This window comes from Hipposideros armiger, unplaced genomic scaffold (genome assembly GCF_001890085.2).
Source record: "Hipposideros armiger isolate ML-2016 unplaced genomic scaffold, ASM189008v1 scaffold_138, whole genome shotgun sequence".
In the NCBI taxonomy this organism is placed as follows: Eukaryota; Metazoa; Chordata; class Mammalia; order Chiroptera; family Hipposideridae; genus Hipposideros; species Hipposideros armiger.
This window is the reverse complement of record NW_017731488.1, coordinates 1468771-1492716: the sequence shown is the minus strand read 5'-3', so window position 1 is coordinate 1492716 and position 23946 is coordinate 1468771. Positions and strand designations below refer to the sequence as shown.

Here is a 23946-nt window from a genome sequence, read left to right as displayed (position 1 = left end):
AATCCTAACCCATGTACTAATTTAAAAAATTCAGTTTATAACACCATTTTTCATGTGCTTTCACTATGAGAATAAATCAGTTCCTTCAGCTCTTTATTTCAATTTAATAAACCATGAGTTTTATTTCTTGCTTTCCAAAGCCCAAAGCCCCACTGACTCCCGCTTATGAAAATTAACTCCACAGTTAGCCTTTCTAAAGAAAGGAACTTTTCTGTGAGTCTACTGTGGATAAGCCCATTTTGAGTATTGTGCGGGGGTGTAAACAGAGAAAGTAGGGCTTTAACCACTTTGAAGGACTGGATCTTTATATATGTACAGCTCTATCTATTAAGTACTAAAAATGTAATCCTGGCTGTAGCTGCTGGAAAGTTAGAGGAGGGAGTGCTCGTGAGTTTGGGGAGGTCAGGGAAATGGAACTTGGAGTTGTGTTGAATTTGGCCAAGCGACAGGATGTGAAAGGCATTGCGGGGGAACACTGAGCAAGAACAGGAGCGTGAAGCAGCCTGGCTCAGCAGAGTTGGTGAAGAGAAGGTGAAAGCTGGGCTAGAGCCCCTTGCATCATCCTTGAGGCAACTGGAAGCTCCCAAAGGTTTCTGTGGGGAACTGATGCAATGAAATGAATGTTCTGGAATTGAGAATGACAGAAGTCAGCATGTAGGATGGATTCCGAAATGACTTCAATGTGCTGAAGCTCATCCATTGGCTTCTGAACAAGTATTTGCAGTTTCTTGTTAAAATAATTTTATTGCCAAGAAATATAAATACTACCACCATTTTGGCACAAAAATGCAGCAAAATGTGTTAAGTTCCCCCTGCTGTTTTATACAAAATTCTCAAAACCGAGCCTTGTCACACTGATATCACCCTGGCTTCTGAATGAAAATAAACGGTCTAGACACACAGTAAGGGTCCAACAAACGCTTGTTCAACCGAACTGAGTGTTCGCTTTTAAAATCAAGTAGGAAAACAGATGAGGAACCTGCCAACTGACTCCTCCCCTCTTGGAGAGGCCCAGTGCAGAGCCTCGTTCCAGGAGGCAGATCTGAATTCCAGTCCTAGCTTATCACTGGCAGGCTGGTGCCCTCAGGCAAGTCGCTTTCCTTCTCTGGACCTCTGTTTTCTCATTTGTAAAATGAGATCACATTCCACATTCTGGATCCGGACAGACCTGGGTTCTGCCACCTCTAACGCTGTGATGTCTCAGAGCTTCAGTGTCCCCCCATCTCTGAAATGGAGATAATAGTAATGTCTCCCACAATGTTGTAAGGATTTAAAGGAGATAATCAGTAATTAGCTCACTGATCCGTACGAAACACCCCATGAATGTTAGCTACTCTGATTCCCAGTTCTAGAATTCTGTGATCCCAGCTCCGCCATGAGCAGGGATGTTGTATGGCAAGGTATAATAGGGCACACCTGAAGAATTCAGGATATATTTAGCTTGTAGAAGAGAAGACCCAAAGGAGACCTAAGAACAATCCTCAAACGCTTAGAAAACTGTCAAGTGGAAGAGAAAAAAGGCTGCAAAATGAAATGAGCTCCTTCATATGGTAGCAAGTTCATTGTCACTGCAGGCATTCAAACAAAAGCCAGATAACTATTTAGCAACGATTGGTGTAAAGAATTATACGAAATGAGATCTAAGAGCTCTTCTAATTCAGATTTTATGGAAGAACCTCTGAGGGCTTTGTGATGAGACCACATTTTGGTCAATATAAATTTCAAGAGATCAAGCCAGAATCAGTATGTGCACAGATTTAAGAGTATAAGGGTTCATCTGTAATAAAAATGTTTGCTTTGCTTTTCCAGTTTCCTCATTTGGCTGTTGGATTCTAAGCAAAAGCATCCAAGAAAAACACGGCCTATTCCAAAACAAGAGAGCTTCCTTTCACTGCTGCCCATCTAGGTTTTGCATGCGACCGACACTTATTACAGCAAAGTCTCCTTACCTTATGTACAATGAAACAAGGTCAGAGATAAGATTTGATTTTAAAAATAAAAGACTTGTGTAAGTGGTAATTTCATAACGATTTGAAATAAATGTTTGGTTTCCTTAAAAATGATGCTGTCAATATTTTCTTGGGTACGGCACATAATTAAGGTTTTGGTTAAACTTTACTGAAACTTCTTAGATTCTATTTCATGCTTCACAAAATATGCTACCCAGTTAACTCTTTCTTATCTATACCAGCAGAGCAGATGATAAAAAATAAGGAAAAATGAAGAACTCACTTACATTAGTCCTTGCTATTGTTATTTTTATTTTTATTAGTTTCCAGTATACAAAACAACGTCTGGAAAGCACAAATTGGTAACCAGACACTATGTTTTTATTCCAGCAGTTTTCAAGGTAGTTCTTATTGCCTGAGCACGGTCTGAATTTAACTGCAGGGAAAGACGTCACGGTCAGTTGTGGAGATGCATTGCCCTAAGGTTAAAAAAACGAGTTCTATGACCTGGAGAAAATCATTTCAATTTCCATAGTCTCGGTTCTCTCAAAGAGAAAGTGAACTTCAAACTGTAAGATCCCCTCCAATACTCACATTCCATGGATCGAAAAACTCACCATGACTGATTTGCTGTGGGAGGACATCATTTCTTTGAGTAGAGTCTTGATGACCAGGCCATATTCAAAACATACATACTGGGAGATAATTATGTCTGACATGGAAAAGGGTACCACAGATTCAAATCATATGAGAGGTATTTTGTGTTTAATGAAGGGCTAATTGTAGCAAACTTTATGAAAGAAAACATTTCAAGAGGTAGTTCTGAAGAACATGTATCCCATAGTTAGCTAGTTCATTAAAAAAAAACATTCCTGGGCCGGCTGAGTGGCGCGTTGGTTAAGAGCTGGCTTGGGACGCCGGCTCTGAGCAGCAGAGCCCCGGTTCAGATCCCACATGAGGGCCAGTGACACTGCCCTCTACAGCTAAGATGGTGAACAACAGCTCGACCTGGAGCTGGGCGGCCGTGAGTCGCGGGCGATGGTGTAGGCTGTAGCCCCTGCGGCAGTGAGCTGCCATAAAGCTACCATGAGTGGCTGGCAGCCGGTGTGAGCTGCCAAGAGCCGCCATGAGCAGCTGTCCAGAGGCCGGCGACCGATCTGCCTCACCAGGGAAGAGCGCAGTGATAGTATCAACATGGGCCAGTGAAGCAACGTCCTCCACAACTAGACTGAAGAACGAAAGGAGAGCAACCTGTCTGTTCCCCTGCCCCCGATTCCCTAGCACTGTTCCCCTCCCTCAATTCCCCAATAAAATCTTTAAAAAAACAACAACAACAACAAAAAAAAAATTTCCCATTTTGCCAAGGTAGGGAGCCTGGGGATTATAGGGTTCCAAAAAGGAACAGACTATGAGAATTCCAAGGAGTAAATGTTTGTTATTATAATTGACCTTGCTGGTCTATTTTGAGCTTAGTGGTTTAATACAGAGACACAAGGAAACATGGAATCCAATTTATTATCAAACCAACAATAAAATGTTACTTGAGTAGGAACTAGTTTCAAGTCCCTACCCTCTTCCTCTTTAATGGTAGATGTGGAGTGACCATGATCCCACCAGGACCATGTGTCACAGCTGAGTTATTACCAATGCCCCCAACTCTACCCCACTCCGCACTGAATTGGTGGCACAAAAGGGATACTTTTGAGGAGCCTGGTGGCTGGATCAGGAGCTGCTCTCTTCTGCCATGTTCACTCACCTCTTGGGAGGCTCTTAATAGTTACTTGACTGAAATGTTTACAGAATTTTTGGCAAAACTGTATAAACCAAACACAAAGTATAGTGAGAAAGAATTCTAACCACCGAATAGTTTTTAAGAACACGAAAATGTTTATATGTCACTTAACATTTGACACAAAAGAGGCCACATTTACATAAACACATTATATCTTCAGAGCACTTTAATTGCAGTTTTGGATATGACAAATATTTGGATATGACAAATATTCATAAGATGTACCCATAATTTCTTTCTTAATTTATTTTTATTTTTACAAATTATACCATGATAACACTAATAAAAATTACTCATGTGAAATATTTGTCTTTAACATTTTATAAGTTAATCAAATGTATACCACAATAGCTTTTGTTGTTGTTTACATAGGGAGTTCTCATGATTTTAGTTAAACACAAATTTAAGCTGAGACTACACTCAGAAATAAGTTTAGAAAGTGGCGTTACAAAAGACTGGGAGTGAGTAGTAAAAAAACCAAACAAACCCATGTGGGGCTGCTGTACAGTAGGAGTAATTCAGGTGCTTTCACTGCCACAGGTCTTCAGTGCGGCCAAACTTAAAAACCAGTCCTCTGTGAATAAAATAAGAAACACCACATGACTAGCTAAGTTTGGGAAAAGAAAGGACGTGTGAGATTTCGAATTGTGGGAAACTAGGATCAATGAATAATTGACGAGTTGTATGAAAAAAACCATGGGATGTATCAGAACAGAAACTGATCATTCTAAGGTGGTCAATTCTTCCACCGCACTCAGCTATGCTACTTATCACCAGCTTCCCTACATCCTTACCTATGAGTATTGAGGACATATGTGTATGTCACTCTTAAAAAGTTAACCAATGTTTAGTATATCAACATTGTATGTCTGATTTGATCAAATTCAATTCAACAAACCTTTTTTGAGTGTTGAGGTGCTAGGTGCTCGATGCTAGAGCTATAAAGATAAATAAGATATACTCCCTGCCCTCAAGTTGCTCACATTCTTGATGACGCAATGTGGTTAAGTATTAGGGGGGAAAACAGGTATATATACCAAATGTTAAGGGAGTATAGAAATACATAGAATTTATTCTGCCTGAGTGTATTAGAAAAGGATTTATAGAGGTGGGACTATTAGACAAACTTTGAATGATAACCCGGAGTTTGAATGGGAGGTTGGTGGGTATGGGAGCTAATGGGGTGATGAAGGAAGATGTTTCAGGGAGAGGAAACAGTATATCAAAGGGGCATAAAAGACCACGGGCCCTCAGGAAAAGCGCAGGACATCAATTTGTCAGGAACATGCCCTCACAGAGCTTACAGTCTAGGGTTTAGGTGGGGAAGTGTCTATGGTTGTCCTTAAGGCTTCAGTTTAAGAGGGACAAGAGGGCAATTATATGCATAAGAAGATATACTCATATATGTATATATCTACATCTCTATAGATATAGATACAGATATCCGAGGTGTAGTAGAACGGGGCAGAGTCCACTATGGATAGATTACAGTTTAAGAGACAAGAAGGATAGGGAATGGAAGTGGCCGAGATCTGGTAAGTAAATTGATGAGGCTGACAAGTTGCCTGCAGGGACCTTGGGTGTCTTAAATGAGCCAAGGCGGCAGGTGCTGGCCTGTATGCTCTGCTAAAGGGGGCGACTGGATGAACAATGAATGAAATGGGGCTAGGCGGAGATGCAGCGCCTATTTAAAGGGAAGAACTATTCAGCTCCAGCTGACTGTTGCTGTGTGGGGCCCAGGGTTGTCAGATTCTCCAGTTTTTCAAGAAACGCCAAAAATCCCTATTTTTAGGTAAAATCTCTTGATTTTTAAATGTCAGCTCCATAAAACAGAAAATTACTGTATAGGCTAAATAAAACAGAACTGTGGGTAGAATTTGGCTGGATGGCCACTAGTGGTGATCTCTTCTGTAGACAGCTGAGTTCTGAAAAATGGAAAACTAAGATGAAAAATGATAGGATTATAGCCATATTTCAGAAGGAAAATTAACAAAAGAAAACTGGATATAAGAGAGGAACCAGTTAGGGATGCAAACTGCTCAGGAAGGGATGGTGGGGACTGAACAATGGAAATGGACAAAAAGAGAAGGGGTTGAAGACAATTCAGATGCAGATTCAACAGGGCTCGCATGTGAGCGGTAAGTGCGCGGTAAGTGCGAGGGAGAAACTGAAGACAGAGGTAGACACTTTAGTGGCCTGTGCCGGTTTTCATTTTGTTTTCCCATCGCTGGTGTATACTCAAGGTTAAGTCCCCAGTCAAAATGATCCATTTAAAACAGGTTTCATAGGCCTTTATAAAGGTAAACACTGAGTGTTTTTGATGAAAACAAAAATGCAACCAGGAAGTTACCTATAGTCTCTCTTGGAAGTATATTCATTTCTCTTCACAAAGGAATCATTCACCTCTAAAAGGTGATTTGAGCTCTGCTTTTCCAGTTAAGATCAGAACTACTGTTGCAAAAAAAGAAAAACCCAAGTTGGTTATTAGGGGCCTCTGTTCTCCCGATAGTAGAGACATGATAACTTCAGAACACTAGCTAACAGATGTAAACTGTGAACTGAAGTTTCCTGGGCAAGAGCCAATCCCTCCTACACTGTCAGATGGTCACCTTGGTACTAACAGCTGTTTCTGATTTCTGAAATAGTCATTTCTACGCTGTTGCTAAGCATTGTTATGTCAGAATGAAGGCAAACTACTCTGATAATGGCGTCCACTAGCTGAATTTAATTTCAATTTGCTCATAGTATTTTCACAGAACCAATTAGTTTTTAGACTTAATAGGTACAACAGTAACAAATGAAAAATTAACCAAACTTGTTGCATAAAACAGTCATTTATTATAACTAATTTGAGATGGTAAAAAGTCAACAATCGGTTTCCAAGGTTTTGTGAAATGTGGTAACAACCGAATGAACATGTGTGTTTCTGCCTTCCTTGGAAGAAATAAAATTTTCCCACAAAGCCTCCTCTCAATCCTGTCCCTTCCTGCTGTGACAGAGTAACTTGCCTGCCAAAAGCAGTGTCTCAAGGTGGAACTTGCTTTATCATTTATCTCTACCAGAGTAAATAACGATGAAAATAAAGAAGGTTGTTGCTTGCCCCACCCTGGCTGGTTCTCAGTAAGTCCCCTCTGTACAACTCCATCCCAAAGCCTTTCTTACCCTGCCTCTGACCCGGTTACACTACCTTCCCTTGGTAAAATTTAAAAATTTGCTTTTAAAACTCTTTGGGTTTTCTCCACTAGTTTCAGGACACAAGGTATGACCCGAAGAGGTTGTGTACCTTGCTTCATCTAAGTTCACATTTTTTTTTTATTCCCAAATGGATTTTATAAAATTGCAAAAATGCCTGTGGTAAAATGGAATAAGTGTGGATAACAAGTGCTGCCTATCACTGAAGTGCAACTATTACTATTAGAATTTCATGAGTAGCTAAAGTAGATATGGGGCTTCTATTTCCTTTTTGGGGGTGGGTGGAAAGGGATAGGGAAAGTTAAGTCCTAGAATATACAGCACTTTTTTAAAACCTTTTTTGGATTAGGGACTTCTTTGAAAATCTCTTCCCCAAAACAAGCAGAAATACCAATGTCTTGCATATGGAAATGACTGGTAGTTTCCTGTCATCAGAAGCCTACCCATGTAATGGAGGTTAAGAACTCCTGATACAGAGGATAAAGAGAAGGATTTTTGTTGTTGTTGTTGTTTTGGGTTTTTTTGGGAAGTGGGGGGGGTAGAGGAGGTAGGGGAAAGTGCAGGCCCTCAATGTCCAGAAAAGAATAAACATTAGAGAAGATTACTGATGAAAGTATTAAGGTTTTTAGGGGTTCTATTAATCTTTTAATATGTCATTGCATCAGAAGGATAAAACAAATTAGGGCTTTTCCCTCACACCTCAAATCTCATGGACAAATTCGAATGACACCAGAGACAGAACTATAAAATGCACCCAGAAACAAAATTTTAATAAGAAATGGTGTTAAGCTGGCTTTTATTAAAAGCAACTGTTAGAGATACAGATTTAATGAACATTGTTAGTTCTACATCTAAATCTATACTAGTCACAGTTCTTCATTAAAGGGGAGGTGATGGCAATTTTTAAAATCAATGTATGCTCCCAAGGTTGGCAGCAAACCAACCCATGTATAAAAAAATCTCTTTTATTCTATGTTTTATGACAATAACATTGAAGGAGGAGCGTTGGACGGGGTAAATTAAGCAGCTAAACAGAGTAAATGACATAAAAGAAACTATTACAAACAAAAATTTAAGAAGTTAGGATACAGAATACAAAACTTACCCAAAAAAGATGAAGGCATTTTGGAAAAACACAGCAATTCCAGGGTATACAATGGGTTTTTCTGTAAAAATAACGGGAATATTTAGTGGTTTATCATCTCAAAACATTTAGTTTCTGATACACTGGTGAATATCAGTTTTCCTGCCTAACGTAATTGATTTTCCTGGTAATTACAGTTGGTTTGAGTATTAAATGACGTAATAGATATGGCACTGGTTTAGTAAATGATCGCTCCCTTCATTCATTTAACAAATGTTTACTGAGTGCATACTATGTTTGGCATTGTTCGCTGTGCTGAGGATACAGCAGAAAATAAAACTGGCAAAATTTTTTTGGCTTCACGGAGCTAGACAATACAGAGAATAAATAAGGAGAAAACAATAACAACAGGAAAGGTACAGGAGGCGCAGTGAATGATGACATTCTATAAAGGTGGACAGGGACCTCGTGAGAAGGTGGCACTGGGTAAAGGACAGGAAGGAAGTGTGGGCAGGGGCCATGCGGAAGCAGGAGAACTGCAAGTGCAAAAAGCCTGAGGCGGGAACACGCTGGTACCTTAGAGGAATGGTCATGTGGGCAAAAGAGAGAAAGCAGGAGACAGATGAGAGAAATACGAGGGGCGAGCTGGGGGGTGAAGAGCCTACAGAGCTGTGAGGTCATGGCGAAGGCTCTGACTTTTACTCTCCGTGAGATGAGAAGCCAGTGGAGACTTTGAGCAGAAAAGGGACATAAGCTGATGTATTTTGTTGTTTGCTTTTTTGTTTGTTTGTTTGTTTGTTTTTGTTTTTAGCTGAGCCATCCTGCTACCTGTTGGCAGCTCAGCGGCTGCTCAGCTCGGGCTGGACTCGAACCGCTGTTGCTCAGAGCTCAAACTCTTGAGCGAGCTCTTAACCAACTGAGCCACTCGGCCGGCCCAAGCTGATGTATTTTAATAGGATCCCTGTGGCCGCTGAGCTGAGTGTAGACTAAATGCAGGCAAGTGGAAGAACAGAAACCAGTGAGGAGGCTACTTCAGGAAAACAGGCAAGAGACCATGATGGACTGAGGCAGAGTGGAAGCAATGGAATCAATTCCAGATATATTTTAACAGCAGGATCAACAGGATTTGCTGATGGACTGGATGTAGAGTAGGAGAGAAAGGGAGGTGTCATCTTTGACAGGCTGTAACCACCCAGGGTTTTGGGCTTAATCATCTGGAGGGAGAGCATAGCCACTACCTGAGATGGGCAAGACTGCCGAGGAACGCTTTGCTCTGATTGTATCCTGGACTAAAGTTGAAATTCTCGTTAAGTTCCTACTATCAGCTGTCAATGATTACGCACTAATTGACAAACCAAGGCATGATGAATAGATGAACTGTCAACTTTCTCTGAGAATAGTTTTAATCTGGTGTTCACCATAACATCTGGTTTGTACAGGCCTTCACTACTAGAAAGCCACATTAAATAGCTCGCATTCAATAACTATTATCACTAGAATGGCTCATGAAGACCCTAAAGAACGGCAACTTTATAAAATCACAGATCTGCTGCCAATGATCTCAAAGTATAACCTGGCTCCAGAAGCCTTTTGGAAAATAACTTAAAATGCTACGAGATGAACACATTCCTACAAAAAAGGGGCTCTGTGTTAATAGTTGTATCTGAGAAAGAAGAATTAATTTTATTTCCTTCTTTGAGCTCTTTTATAGTCTCAGTTTTCTACAATAAACAAGCATTATGCAAGTCAAATGATAAAAAAGCAATGTTTTTGTCTTTAAAATATGAGGGTGACAAAGGTTTTGTAGCAGCAAGAACTACTTATGATATCATGTTAAATGCAAAAAGCTGGGCTCAAAATTGTTTTTATACTATGATTTATAACAACATAAACAACAGAAGAGGCCATAGGCAATATACCAAATATTTAAGAGCACTAAGATTATTATAGTTTCTTTTAGGTGTCTTCCTTTTCTATGTTTTGGTAACACTGTTTGATAATAAATATATAAACAAAAGAAAAAATATAAATTGTTTAAATGCCTATCATTCCTGTCTATAAGATTTAAGTGATTTTAATAAAAATTTAGCAAGGGCCGGCTGAGTGGCTCAGTTGGTTAAGAGCTCGCTCAAGAGTTTGAGCTCTGAACAACAGCGGTTCGAGTCAGCCCGAGCTGAGCAGTCGCTGAGCTGCCAACAGGTGGCAGGATGGCTCAGCTAAAAAAAAAAAAAAAAAAAAAAAAAATTTAGCAAGCCCATGATTTTAATCCAAGATATATTTTACTCCAAGAAGTAAAGGGTTAAAATATGAGCTAGAGTAGATCTCTGCTGGTCCTGTTCTTGCAAATAATGTATGTTTACTATGATAACCATAGTCAGTTTTACCTGGAACATTAAGTGGTTTTCATATTTTTCTGGGATCTCTCAGGGTAAAGTTTCAGTCAAGGACCTAAGAGCAGGACCTTTTCCTAAGCTTACCTTAAACTGGCCTTATATAGCAGATGCACATTAAATGCTAATTTACTTTTCTATCTAAAAGGAGAGGATTTCATATTATCAGGGAGACTTAGCTCAATAAATTCAATTCTAGGATGTTACAGCTTTGCATGGATATTATTCAGCAAGTCAAAGCCTGCCAAACAGCTAGACAACATATATATTCTGCTTTTGAGGTTTTTGGAAGCCAAAGAGAGCAAGGTTTGGAGCTGCGTCCCATTTCTTCCAGGCTCTAGATTAGAAGGAAAAATATAGACGAAAGGGATACTAAAAAACATACTGAACAAACAAAACAAAATACTGATGGGAGAGGAGAGTTCTCAGGCATAAATGCATTGCTAGTAGTTGGCCTGTCTGTATGAAAAAAGCTTTATTTTAAAATGACCAACTTTAACGCGCAATTTCAGTATTCCATTGAAGTAAAACGTAAACTTTCTCTTACCTTTGGCAACATAACCTCCAAAGAGAATCCACATAGATGCAATCAGAGAGCCAAAGGCCAACATGAAACCAATGAACAGCCAAATGCGAGCACCTTAAAAGAAATAACATTTTACCAGAATTGTTTCTCATATGGCAGAAGTCAGTTCGATTAATTTTTCAGAAAGAAAACAAAAACTGGAACCGATAAAAATAAGTATTTGCCATTAAGGTCTAAAATAAGAAGAGTGGGAAGATGTGCTGAGTATCTTTCAACAGTGAAGACACTGGCTTTTTTCTTGTTGGCTGATCTGTGTATTTTAAGTACCTATATTTACTTCCTCTAAATATGTACACTGAGAAAAACTTTCCTCAACCATTCAATAAAAATCTCACAAAATATGTTGCACCATATTTAGTGCTCATTTTCCATATATTTTTAGAATTTGTGCTCTAAAATTTAAAGTTCTCCAAGAGACCTTTCAAACAAAAACACTGGTGTAATTACCAAAAAATTCATATTCAGCAACATGTGAATCTATTTCACTTTCAGCGAAATCAGGCAGCAAAATAAATTCAAATTTATTGTGACTGGCACTTAGAAAAGCTGAATTAAAATTATGTTAATAGGGGAAAACAATCAACTTTTAAATCACATTTATACAATATTTATGATGATTTGCTATAAACTAAATGGTGTCATTAGACTCCCTAAAATGAATTCTGAGATGAGTTTTTTTAATTAGCATGAATCAATTTTAATAAAAACACTGCCCTGTTCACTAAAGCATGGCAAACAGAATGCTATAAATTTCTGACTTTATATCCAAAACATAAAAAAATAGTTATGAAGTAATAAACTATTACTCATAGATGTGATAGTAAAAGAAATACAAACTGGTTCTGAACTCCCAAAACTATGCTACAATAGCTAACAATTTTTATTTAGAGATGTGATGGCCAAATTCTAGTCCTAGCTCTAGCTACTATCGTCTTATTATTATCAACACTAACTGCTAACATTCACCTATTCCTTTCGAGTTTACAACGTTATGGTAGATCAGTGTTTCTGCATTTCTTCTACCTAAGTTCATTTATGAAGAGGATGAACCAAGAAGAGAGTCTGAAAACATCGATCAGAGCTGACAAGTGTAGTTTCTCCTGTTTTATTAAAAAAAAAAGTCACTTGAAATTTGCCTATATCCAAATTTATTTTCGTATGGATGTAATATTTTAGGTTTTACCATTTAAATAGCTTAATAAGTATCTGTCCACTCAAATCTTTGCGTAAACTGGCCTCTAGGAAGCTGTGCCACTTGTGTCCCGTATTGTGCTACCTTGGGTACATGGCAATGGAGTCCAGGGGATATGAGTTCCTCGGTTGAGAAGGAAAGCCCTGGGTGAATCTAAGCACTAAATTCTATTATTATATTCAGTTTCGCAAGATAAAAAGAGTTCTAGAGGTTGGTTACACAACGTGAATGTACTTAACACTACTGAACTGTATACTTAAAAATGGTTATGATGGTACCTTTTACGTTGTGTATTTTAAAACACACACAAAAAACTATGATTCTAAACTCTTTCAAAATGCTAATTCATTCAATCAAATCAAACAAGGTTGGGAAAAAAAGGAAGAAAATAATTTATATGGTATAACTGAAAGTACTATAAGTTCTATTTTGCTTATGAGTATATATTTATTATACACTGTTCTTTACTGTATACATTTATATCTACACATTACTGCACAGGGTTATATGCTCAAAACTGCATAAGTGTACTATAAAACCAACTTAGACCAAATAAAACTTTTACCTTATGTCTTGGAACTTACAACATCTGCTCTGCATACACCTCCATCCTATCCCTGATCTGAAGGAGTTAGACAAGTGACCTTGCCATGTATAATTCTCATTTTAAGGATGCATAGTAAGATATTGTTTGCACCTATTTACCTGTTTGCCCCATGCAACCTTCACTGTAACTATCACCCCGGACTTGTCCATTCGATACTGCATTGATCCTGTATGAATAAAATAAAACCAAGAAATCAGGGTCTCGCACTCCAAGAGAAGACTATCCATGACATCAAATTACCAGACACAATAAGCTAGCGTTCCTCAAATTTAAGGTTTGGTCTCATGAGTCTTGAATAATGGGTTCACAGGACCTTAAGCAAGTCCCATCAATCAGATATCCTCTAAAACAGTGGGTATAGTCCCAAGACCAGCAGAATAAGTTATCAATTAGGAACTCATTAGAAAGAAAATTCCCTGGCCCCACCCAAATTTAGTGAAGCAGAAACTCTGGATATGGGGCTCAGCAATCTGAGTTTTAACAAGTTCTTTAGCTAATTCTGATGCTTTTTAAAATGTGAGAGTGAAATTCTCAAAATAGTTAATTATACCTCATTAAGAGAAACTCTCAAAACCATATCTGGGTAAGATTGGAACAATCTTTAGCTTGGTCCTATCTAGTTTTCCATTTGTACATATCAGGCATACTCAACACAGAGATTCGAGTGGTAAAATATTTTTTCAATTCCTGACACATGTTCCAAATGGTCTTTCACTGACTTTCATAGAGAACCACTAAGCCTTGTCTTCTTTAGAAATATCAGATTGGTGCAAAAATAATTGTGGTTTTTGACATTACAAATAATGGCCAAAACCACAATTAGTTTTGCACCAACATAATATCCTTTAAAAAATTTTTAAATGTCATGGGAAAATGTTCACAATATATCAAGCTAAAAAATTAAACATTATATACATTTTCTATACAGGTGAGGGCAGAGGCTGTGTCTACCTTGTTTCTCATTTTTATTCTCAGTGCCTAGCACAGGTCTTGGCACATGTAGGTGCTCAATAAATGTATTGACTATCTGAACCCTAATTTTTTTCACAATATTATGACGTCTTAACTTATTCATTCAAATCTAAGTTTTAGAATGATCAAAATACTCATAATTATTTTCAGTGACCTCTATTTAACTAAATTATTTGGTACATAAAATAAATATATTTTAAACAAGGTTCATATTTTTAAAATGCAGATTAGGTTAGTGCTTCCTAGGTTAGTGGTTCTTAGCTCTCGTTTTTCCTTGCTGAACCATTTGTATGAACTTCATGACTTTCTGTCAGACAGCCATGACTCTGCCTTGTCAGTTTTCACTATCAAGCACATTCTCCAACAGTCTCTATTTGTTCTCTGGCATTACGAGTTGTATATATAATCCCGAACTCACAGAAAAGTTACAAGTATAGTTTAAATAAATTTTTTTCCTGTAACATTTGAAAGTTGCCAACATGATGTCCCATAACCCCAGAAAATGTACTACCTACAAACAAGACTGTATGTATTTCCCACAAACAAGGCAGTTCTACAGAAACACAATACAACCATCAAAATCAGGAAATGAACAATGATCCATTATCACCATTTAATCTTCAGATTTCATTCAAGTTGCCCAGTTGTCCCAGTAATGGTCTTAATAACAAAAGGGTCCTGTCCAGAATCATGGGGTACACTTTGTTCTAATGCCTCTTTAGAGTCTCCTCAGTCTGGAACAATTCTCCAGTCTGTTGCTTTTATTACCTCGACTGTTTATTCCAGTCATACTGGTATCCATGCCACAGAGCCTTTGTACTTGCTGTTCTATCTGGAATCATTCTCTCCTATATTGGGTTGTCGGAAAAGTCATGACACATTTTTGCAATAAGAAACATAGAAAAATACGTCATGACTTTTCCGACAACCCAATATATCCCCATGATGAGTATCCCCAAAAAGACTTCATTTCTTCAAGTCTTTACTCAAAAATCACCTTTTTAGTGAGGCATTCCTTGACTCCATTTAAAATTTCTACCCCCCCCTGCTGACACTGCGTATCTACCCTGTTTTTTTCTCGCTAGCGCTTATCATCATCTAACATGCTATGTATTTATTTCTCTTGCGGTTACTATCTACCTCACTCATTCGAGTAACAAGTCCATAAAGGCATGGATTTCCCCATTTTATGCACCACTGTATTTCCTGTTCTTACAGCAGTCTGGGAATATAATAGCTTAACAAATATTTGTTGGTGAGCGAATAAACAAAACCCTTAGACAAAGTACACGGTATCTGACCTAAAAATAAAGTTAGAAACATTAGCAATACAGAAATTAAAGGAGAGCTGACAGAAGCTTGGAGATAGAAGTGGGAGAAGAGAGGTGAAAGGAAGAACAGAAATGAGGGCTACTGCTCTTCTTTATAAGTCCTTCTCTTCTATTTAACTTTTAAATTGCCTAGTGCTAATTTAATATTTCAAAAATTTAAATCTACTCAACTATATATAAAACATTTTTATTTTGTGACAATCTAGTAATTAGTGTCACTAACAATGACACTTACATTAGGAAGGCTATGGTTGCTATAACACCACAGGCATGGTATGAATGGTTGAACTGATCCATAGAGGGGTAAATGACAGCTGCATCTATGATAATCCACCAGCCTGTAAAAAACTAAAACAAACAATAAAAGGCGATGCCAATGAGAAATTATAGTCATTTCATGTCTTACAGGCTAAAAAGAAAGCAACGTATCTAAGTGAAGCAATCTCTCCAAATGAAATTTCAAAATTTTTATAAATGTTCCATCAGTTTCTTGCTTATAATTTGTATACGGCTTAATGTGTGATTAAAAATTAGATACCCTTAAGTCTGATGGCAATTAGTATTTATTAACATAAACTTTTTTTCTAAGTCTACTTCAGTCATTATTTTCTGTTGTCATAATAAAGTCTGTAATCTAATTTTGTGAGCTAGAAATGAGCTACACTATCCCATGACAGGAGAAAGGTAAAAAATGACTCAGATTCCAACTGACAAAAACAGTGGCCTGTTGCTGATATATTTTAAGCCTCCAGAAAGACACATTTATTGAAAAGTAAAAGAAATATTCGATATAATATGGGGAATAATTACTGTTAGAATTTTAGCTATCCTGTTGGTGCTGTGAAATAAGAAATGGCTGCAATTCTGCTTTTCCTTTTGATTAATTCCAATGCAGTCTACAGATGGTTTCAGGTGTGATGATAAATTCAATTTAGCACCAAATTATAATTTATCTTAATTGAATTTGGTTCTGGATAGTATCAAGGGTAAATATATAATGAAAAAAACCATTAAAACTGCACAAATGTTTTTTATCATCTGAGCAAAAACTCACAATAAGATATTAAGCAAATTCTGACAAGTAGTTTAGGTTTTGAAAGTAACCCCTTACCCTACCCCCACTCCTAAACCTGACCCAATTCGCTGTGGAAATGCCACCTTTTGACAATTATTTAAAAATAACTATTTTAGGCTAATCAAATTATTTTTATGAGGATATAGACAGATTCATATACTTACTAATGACATTTTTACTGGCTAGCACAAGTACTTTTACTTTTTTTTTTAACCCTCAGCTCAATGTATTCAAGATATTTATTTTCCTCACAGACCAAATTTCAAAGTATTTTTTGTTGTTTTTTGATGTTTATGAGAGCAGACTTCTATAGTAGTTTTATATTTGACCATTACTTTGGAAAAATTTTTGGATAAATAAGAATTTTATAGGGCCTGCCGAGCGGCGCGATGGTTCAGATCCCACATATGAGGGCCAGTGATACTGCCCTCCACAGCTAAGATGCTGAACAACAGCTCAACCTGGAGCTGGGCTGCCGTGAGTGCCGGCAACGGCATAGGCTGCAGCCACTGCTGCAGTGGGTTGCCATGGGCTACCGTGTGTAGCCAGCAGCCAGCGTGAGTGGCCAGCAGCCGCAGTGAGCGGCCGTCCAGAAGCCGGCGATTGATCTGCCTCACCCGGGAAGAGCGCAATGATGGTGCCAACTTGGGCCAGTGAAGCAACATCCTCCACAACTAGATTGAAGAACAAAACGACAGCAACTTGTCTGTTCCCCTTCCCCCAATTCCCCAGCACTGTTCCCATCCCCCGAATTCCCCAATAAAAATCTTAAAAAAAAAAAGGAATTTTATACTGTAAGTTACTTCTAAGCATTATATTTTAATGAGTTTCCTGGTTTGTTTCTTTAATGAGATTGAGAAAGCTAAGTCTGTATTATGGAGAAATGCAATGATGTCTCCGGACTGGTTTTGATCTGATTGTTTCTTAACTACTTCCTGGTAACTTAATTTACTCGTTAAGTGGAGACATAATCCATATAATGAATAAATGTTTAAAATATACTGTCTTATACCATTTTACCACGCAATTAAAGAAAAACAGCCAACCTACTAATAAAATTTCAAACCGTAATTTCAATTAAGAGTTGGAATGAAACAAATAACTCAATCCCCTCAAAAACAAAACAAAATATCAACATAAAAATAAATGCAGCAGTCAAGGATAATATAAATAGTTCATATTTTAAAACATCGTACGGAATTCAAAACATAAAAGCAAAGACACCAAAATAACGAAGGCCCAAATTATCAATGATACTTACCAGAACACCAGCAGCAATGGAAGCAATAGTATTGCGTTTTTCCCCCCAATCAATGCATTCTGAACATCTTAAGCCTTCTAGAAATCCAGACATTTTTTCAGATCACTTCAAAAACCAAACAAACAAACAAACAAAACAAATAAAATACTTGTATTTACTTCCTTCAAACCTGACTACGTTCTTAGAAAATATTTAACAGTTCAGAATTAATTTAATACAAGTGAAGTTACAAATACAATTGACCCTTGAACAACAAGGGGACTTACAGGTGCCTAACCCCACGCAGTGGAAAATCTGTACAACTTTCGACTCTCCCAAAACTTAACTACAATCCCTTGGTATCACGGGGGATTAGTTCCACGACCCTTGCAGATACCAAAATCCAAGGATGCTCAAGTCCCTTATATAAAATGGTACAGAACAATGCATACAGTCAGCCCTCCCCCGATCTGTGGATTCCGGGGATGGGAAACCCAGAGATGCAAAGGACAGGGATATAGAGGGCCGACTGAACATTAATTGAAAAAAATTCATGTGTAAGTGGACCCATGCAGTTCAAACCTGTGTTGTTCAAAGGTAAACTGTACTTTAGTCTGGGTACATATACTTCTTCAGAATATTTGACTTAGCTTTCAATACATTTCCACATTATAACTTTGGAAAACAAAATTTGGATTCATTTAGTATTTTTCTTAATTTAAAAGATGGTTTTTGCAGTTATAAAATAAATAAATCCTGGGGCTATAAGGTACAGCACGATGACTCTAGTGACTAATATTGTATTATATATTTGAAAGCTGCTAAGAGAGTAGATCTTGAAAAGTTCTCGTCACAAGAAAAAAAATTGTGACTGTGTGGTGATGGATGTTAGACTTATTATGGTGATCATTTTGCGATATATTTGTAAGCATATCCAATCATTACGCTGTACACCATAAACTAATATAATACTATATGTCAATTATATCTCAATGAAAAAAAAGATGGTTTTGGTATATTTAAGTAATATGAACAAAGGTTGGTATTCAGATATTAAAAATTTTTATGATTATTAAATGTATTTCCAAACTAAGTTATTATTTGATTTTGATATTTACAGTCCGGAAGCACTAACATAGAAAGATAAATGATAAACTCTGGCTCTGAGTTAAAGCATGCACTTAGATGAAAAATATTTCTCTTAGGAATTTATACATATTATTAGAGAATGTGTTTCTTCACACTCAGATTAAGAAATTAAACACTGTACTGCAGATCTTCTACCCACATCACTCCTTTCACTTCATTATTTTTTCCTTCTCCAAGCCTGGCTTTTGATGTCATTTCTACGAAAACACCCATTTCATTTTAACATCTCTAGCTCTGATTCCCAGCCAAAAGAAAGCACAAAATTGAAATTAATATTAATTCAGACCAAAAAACTCCACTGATAAATTACCATAGCTGACCTAAAATGTCTCAAATTACATAAAACTGAGCTGTACAGACCTGGCTGAGACACAGCCATGTTATCTGTTGCAGAGTATAAAAAAGCCAGAATTAACATTTGCTAATAATCAAGAAATACCCAAACTCCAACAAATCTGAACCCGTCTACTAAGTTACTCTGTAGCCAGCAATCATGATTGTCCACAAACACGATATCCTAAAAAAGAGCAATGAATCCAATTGTGACCTTACTTTTAAAGTAACTAAAAAACTGTGATTATAACCAGTGCTAAATTGCCCTTAGGACAAGTTTAATTTTGAAAATTCACTCGTTTTATTTTTCCCTGGAAGGAACAGCACTCCAGCGTGTATTACTTTCGGTTCATCCCAATGACCCCGCCCTGAATCCATTTTCCTTTGCTTTATTACTGACACACTGATGCCCAAACTCTGCCCTCCAGACTCTGGGAATTTTAGCTGTAGAGTGGACTGGGGCTTGGAAGATCTAGGAATTATTTCTAGCTCGGCCACCTCCCTCGCTGTGTGAACCAACCGGGTCTCAGTTTCTCCAGCTCTAAAGTAGGGGGGACAAGATGATTTTTCAAGGATCCTGTGAGTTCCGGGGAAGGGCGCGGTCCGGCAGGCTGGCCGAGTCCAGACGTGGTCGCAGTCTCCCGCCGCCGGCCAGACACGGGTCAGGAGGAAGTGGCCAGGAAGGGTTCTGCGAGGCGCAGCCCAGACTGCAGCTGCCCAGAGGTTGGAGGCAACCACTCAGTCAGCATCAGCCGGGCAGAGCCCCAGGTCCGAGCACGGTTCGGCCTGCGGCGGTTCCTCCCTTTCCCCCACTCCCGCCGGGCACTTACGTCCAGCCCCGCCCGTTCAGTCGGTCTGGAGCCCGGTGTCGCGCCGCGCGGGTCCGCTTCACGCTTTCAGATTTTGCCAAGAAAACAAAACAGCGACAGGCCGCTTGGTACCCGGATGGAGCAGTACCGCCCCCACGGCTCGGTCGCGCATGCGGAGACGGAGGGAGGGACGCCAATAGGGAGAAAGGGCGGAGGGATGGCCAGAGGACGCCATGCCCACCGCGCCAAAATCAACGCGCAAGCTCTGGGTGCCAGCTGCAGGGGCTTCCCGCTGTGCTGAGGTCGCTTCTAGACTTCGGAAGTGGTAGTTTGAGTACACCTTTTAAGGTGGGGTGTGAGAAGTCGCTATGTCCTAAACTTGCGACAGGAAGGCGTCTGTTGGGCCTTTGTATCCGTCTTGAGGTGGTAAATTTTCTAGTGCTGGGGTCGGTCTCGCAGTTATCGCAGGTGTGGATGGCAGGGAAAGTGCCCAGGCCCGCGTTGTGCAAAAGGTGGGTGCAGGTTCACGGGCCCACAGTACACAATCATGGCTTTTAAGTCTTGTTTGTTTTCTCAGAGCCTGGCCCCGCCCTCGCCGTAGCTCCGCCTCCAAGAGGAGTTGTTTCAGAGTATGAAATTTTGTGAATTTAACTTTAAATCTAACTTTTTTTATCCCCCAAATTTGACTTTTTAAACACCGTGATCATGTTTTCTAAGTCACTCCCGGGAGGTGGGAACGCCCTGGTTCTGCGTGCGGGGTACTGTGCGTCCCTAATCTCAGCGCCGTGACCCACTTATGGGATTTGACCAGCGGTTCTCAACCTGTGGGTTGTGACCCCTTTGGGGGTCGAAGGACCCTTTCACAGGGGTCGCCGGGTACTCGTATGTGGCCGTATCTGCATGTGGGCCTGGAGACAGATAGAGGAGCGGTGTCTCGGTTCCTAAGACCATGGAAAATATGTGTTTTCTGATGGTCTTAGGCGACCGCTGTGAAAGGTTGAGAACTGCTGATTAATGATTAAGCACAGGAAACTGAAAAGTAACCAAAAACTTCCACTATGAAAACCTCAATGTCACAGGAAAGCAAATCACTCACTCCCCTTTTTAGCAGTCTTGTGTACAAGGTGTGCAAGACATTTAGCAGGTAAGATCTTTTCATTTTCCTTGGTAAGAAGTTTATAGACTGAATGGAATTCGCTAAAATTTACACCTGTACTATTTGCTGTATATGCAGATAGGTGAGCAAAGTCTAGTTTGTATTTGGATAGCAATGATCTTCTGTTTTATGTTTTCTGAGGTTTTATTACAATCTTCATAGAAATCAAGAAGACGATTTGAAACTCCATTTTTCAAGTCAAAGTGCCTAAGAGCTAGGGGGGGACACTTTTTTATTGCCATGATGGAACACATCACTTGTTATACTATAGAAAGCATGATCATTGGTGAGATCTGACAGAATCAGCTCTACACTATAAGGGGCCAACACATCTGTGATCAAAATTTCCCCTTTTGTTTGTCCACAGGACATTTTAGTTGCAACCTCTGAATCAGGACATGTAACTTTATTCAGTCTCATAGAGCAATCAAGGGCGCAATATGATAATGCATGTTCATTTGTGTGGTATGCCCAAGCTAATTCAGCAGCTGCTATTTCTGACTGAGCATTGGTGTCTTTTGGGGAGACAATAGCATTCTGAATTGATTCAAAAGTACTTGCTTGTCTCATCCCAGACTTGTGGGATTCAGCCTCCATATGTGTTTTCACTTCCCCTTTTCCACCATGCCCAACCCAAAATTCTTTTCTGCATACTGTGCAGTATACTCTGTTTGGATTATTTACTTCCCTAATCCAGTTGTATGTGTTCTTCCATCTGTCATTAAAATAACACAGCCGTTTAGCCTTCTTTTTCAGTATTGTCTGGGTCATATAGGCGTTGGTATTGCACTCACTCTCATTTTCATTATCTGAACTCTTAGAAAACATGGTCACAATATTCACAAAGTTAAAATTAAATATTATCTCCATACAAAGCAGATAATTGGATTGGTAAACACTCATGAGTAGAATTTAGGTTACTCTGAGAGAACGCTACAAAGAATCCATTACTGTGAACCACAAATCATGGTTGCCAATATCAGTGGTCAACGGAAGGCAGACAATTGCCATATTGTCATTAAAAATGGTGTCTTCAGCCTCTTTATTGGGAGCCATAATATAGGTTTTGTATCCCCCCGCCCCCCATCTTTGGCACGCATTGCTGAAAACCAAGACTTTTTTTTGCCCAGGAAGGGTTTGTTGGAACATGAGACTTTGAGGGACAGTCCCAAACTGGGATGGTTGGTCACCAAAAATTAAGTTCATTACTGTCCCATTTTTATGAGTGAAAGACAGCATATCTAGTTTTTCAGATCTGTTATTTTGATTTTAGCAATTATATTAAGCTAGACTTTCTGAGAAGAATAGTCTAAGGTAAATCAAATTTAAAAAATGGTTAACCAGGTCTTTCTGGCAGTTTTTCTGAAGGTTTTGTTTGAATAAATCTGGCTTACCTCTGACAGAACCAGTGCTGGAGAGCCAGGATCTTTGAGGGTCTGTGTGTCCCCACTGCATGAGGATCAGACTGCATATGCTACTGCGAGAAATGATCTCTGTTGACAATAGATCCAAAAGAACAACAAAGTCAGAAGAGAAAATCTTAAGTATTGGGTTTGAGGCTGTCATATGTGAACTGCAGGAAAAAATAAAAACCAGTTATTAAAAATAAATAAATCTGGCTTACCTCAAATTTTGCAGTATTTGGTACAGCTGTTCTAGTTTCTTTCTTTAGCTACAGGAACAGTTCTGAGACTAGCTGGCAAGTCAAGGTAGGCTATTCCTAAAGATTTAGCTGCGCTGGCTTTTACTATTTCTAACAGTTCCATTTTATCTACAAAGGACAAAAACAAAAACATTTAATTCTGCAGCTTATTCCAAAAAGGCTAAGATTGAAGCAATATGAAGAATTTATGTTTATAAAATACTTGACTATCGTGTTAATGAATGCAAGTAAATGTAAAAAGGCTGAAGACAGAAAAAGAAAATTAATACCATTCTTCCCACAGTCATTTGTTAACTTATTAGAAGCTGAAGGCAAGATTTGTTAAAGGCTGCTCAGAGCTGGTAAACTAATGTTAAGTCATTAACAGGCATTAAAAAGGTTCCACTAAGAATTTCCGGCTCTTGATTCCTCTACCCTGAGCCATTTAATAGTCACAATTAATCTTTAATCCTGAGTAAGAATGATGTCCATTTAAAAATAGGCTATAGATTGTATTGTACAATTTTGTTCACTAGTCAGTTAATATCCCCCCAAATCCAAAGTTACAGAGATTTCCTGCATCAAAGGAAATCAAAGAAATTAAACGACCCAACAACCTTGGTTCCGTAGCTGACTCATATAATGTCTCCCTAGATGTAAAAATAGGTGAACTTGTGTGCCTCTGTTAACGACAAATGACCGACCCACCCAACTTTTTCTACTTAACCAAATCAGGGTTCTGTTCCGCGACCTCTTCCTGGACCTCCCTCCAATTATAGTGTTCTTTTGGGTACACCATTGGGTTAAAGCCGTAGTACTGTCGCCCTCGCATGATCGAGTAGGCCCTTTTGTAATTCGACCTTCCCTGACAGCTGAACCTGCTGTGGTTTCGCGACCTGCTCCGCCAGTTAAGACCGAGTGTCACCTGGACTTTCTCTGGTGGTGCCTTCTGGAACCAGATCCGCCCCGTCTCCCGGACGATCATGGGCCCGAGAAGCTGTAACCGGACTGAGAGCTTCTGGAAGAGGGGACGAAGTGGCTACAAGTCATTCACGTGGGTAAGACATCGTTATTTCCGGAATTTGAAAAGAGTCACTTCCCAAAACCCCGATTATCTCATAAACAGCGGTTCTTACCAGGAGAACGATTTTGCCCCGGGAGGGGATATTTGGTAGTCTGTAGACATTTTTGGTTGTCACAATTGAGGGAATGACACTGGCATTGAGTGAGTGAGGCCGGGGATGCAGATAAACATCCTACAGTGCACAGGACAGCCCCCCATAAACAAAATGTCAGCAGTGCTTAGGCTGAGAAACCCTGCCTTAAAGCAAGGGAAAAAAGGGTCAAATCCAGCGGTTCTCAACCTTCCTAATGCCGCGACCCCTTAATACAGTTCCTCATGTTGTGGTGACCCCCAACCATAAAATTATTTTCGTTGCTACTCTAT

The 23946-nt window shown here is 39.0% G+C and overlaps 3 protein-coding genes across 9 annotated transcripts in view; 2 read left to right on the top strand and 1 right to left on the bottom strand.

Moving 5' to 3' along the window:
* RHCE (Rh blood group CcEe antigens) overlaps positions 1 to 1918 on the top strand; it is a 31904-nt gene extending 29986 nt beyond the window's left edge. Inside the window, exon 10 of the mRNA XM_019650186.1 lies at positions 1810 to 1918. Coding sequence (XP_019505731.1) covers positions 1810 to 1836 — 27 coding nt within the window. The 3' untranslated portion in view covers positions 1837 to 1918. The remainder of the gene's footprint in view (positions 1 to 1809) is intronic.
* Positions 1919 to 3813: 1895 nt separating this feature from the next.
* Positions 3814 to 19866, bottom strand: TMEM50A (transmembrane protein 50A). 2 transcript variants are annotated; one of them, XM_019650195.1, is made up of 8 exons: positions 19723 to 19826; positions 19413 to 19605; positions 17432 to 17536; positions 15331 to 15443; positions 12891 to 12958; positions 10955 to 11047; positions 8039 to 8099; positions 3814 to 4315 (listed from the first exon to the last, which is right to left on the bottom strand). In XM_019650195.1, the coding sequence occupies exons 3-8, from the start codon at positions 17522 to 17524 to the stop codon at positions 4270 to 4272; spliced, it is 474 nt and encodes a 157-aa protein (XP_019505740.1). In that variant the 5' UTR covers positions 17525 to 17536; positions 19413 to 19605; positions 19723 to 19826; the 3' UTR covers positions 3814 to 4269. The 2 variants fall into 2 exon arrangements, with proteins under 2 accessions (XP_019505740.1, XP_019505739.1); XM_019650194.1 differs by lacking the exon at positions 19413 to 19605 and having other exon boundaries at positions 19723 to 19866.
* A 96-nt stretch (positions 19867 to 19962) lies between these two features.
* Positions 19963 to 23946, top strand: part of RSRP1 (arginine and serine rich protein 1) — a 20383-nt gene continuing 16399 nt past the window's right edge. For all 6 annotated transcript variants that reach the window (XR_002124840.1, XM_019650187.1, XM_019650191.1 and 3 more), the window contains exons 1-2: positions 19963 to 20213; positions 23372 to 23557. The gene's annotated coding sequence lies outside the window, so the exon portion shown is untranslated. The remainder of the gene's footprint in view (positions 20214 to 23371; positions 23558 to 23946) is intronic.

Coding starts and splice junctions, on each gene's coding strand:
- TMEM50A (XM_019650194.1), bottom strand. CDS start 17,524: ATGTCTGGATTTCTAGAAGGCTTAAGATGTTCAGAATGCATTGATTGG. Junction 15,444..17,431: donor CCATTGCTGCTGGTGTTCTG/GTAAGTATCATT, acceptor TGTTTGTTTTAG/TTTTTTACAGGCTGGTGGAT. Junction 11,048..12,890: donor AGGTTGCATGGGGCAAACAG/GTAAATAGGTGC, acceptor ATTTCTTTTAAG/GTGCTCGCATTTGGCTGTTC.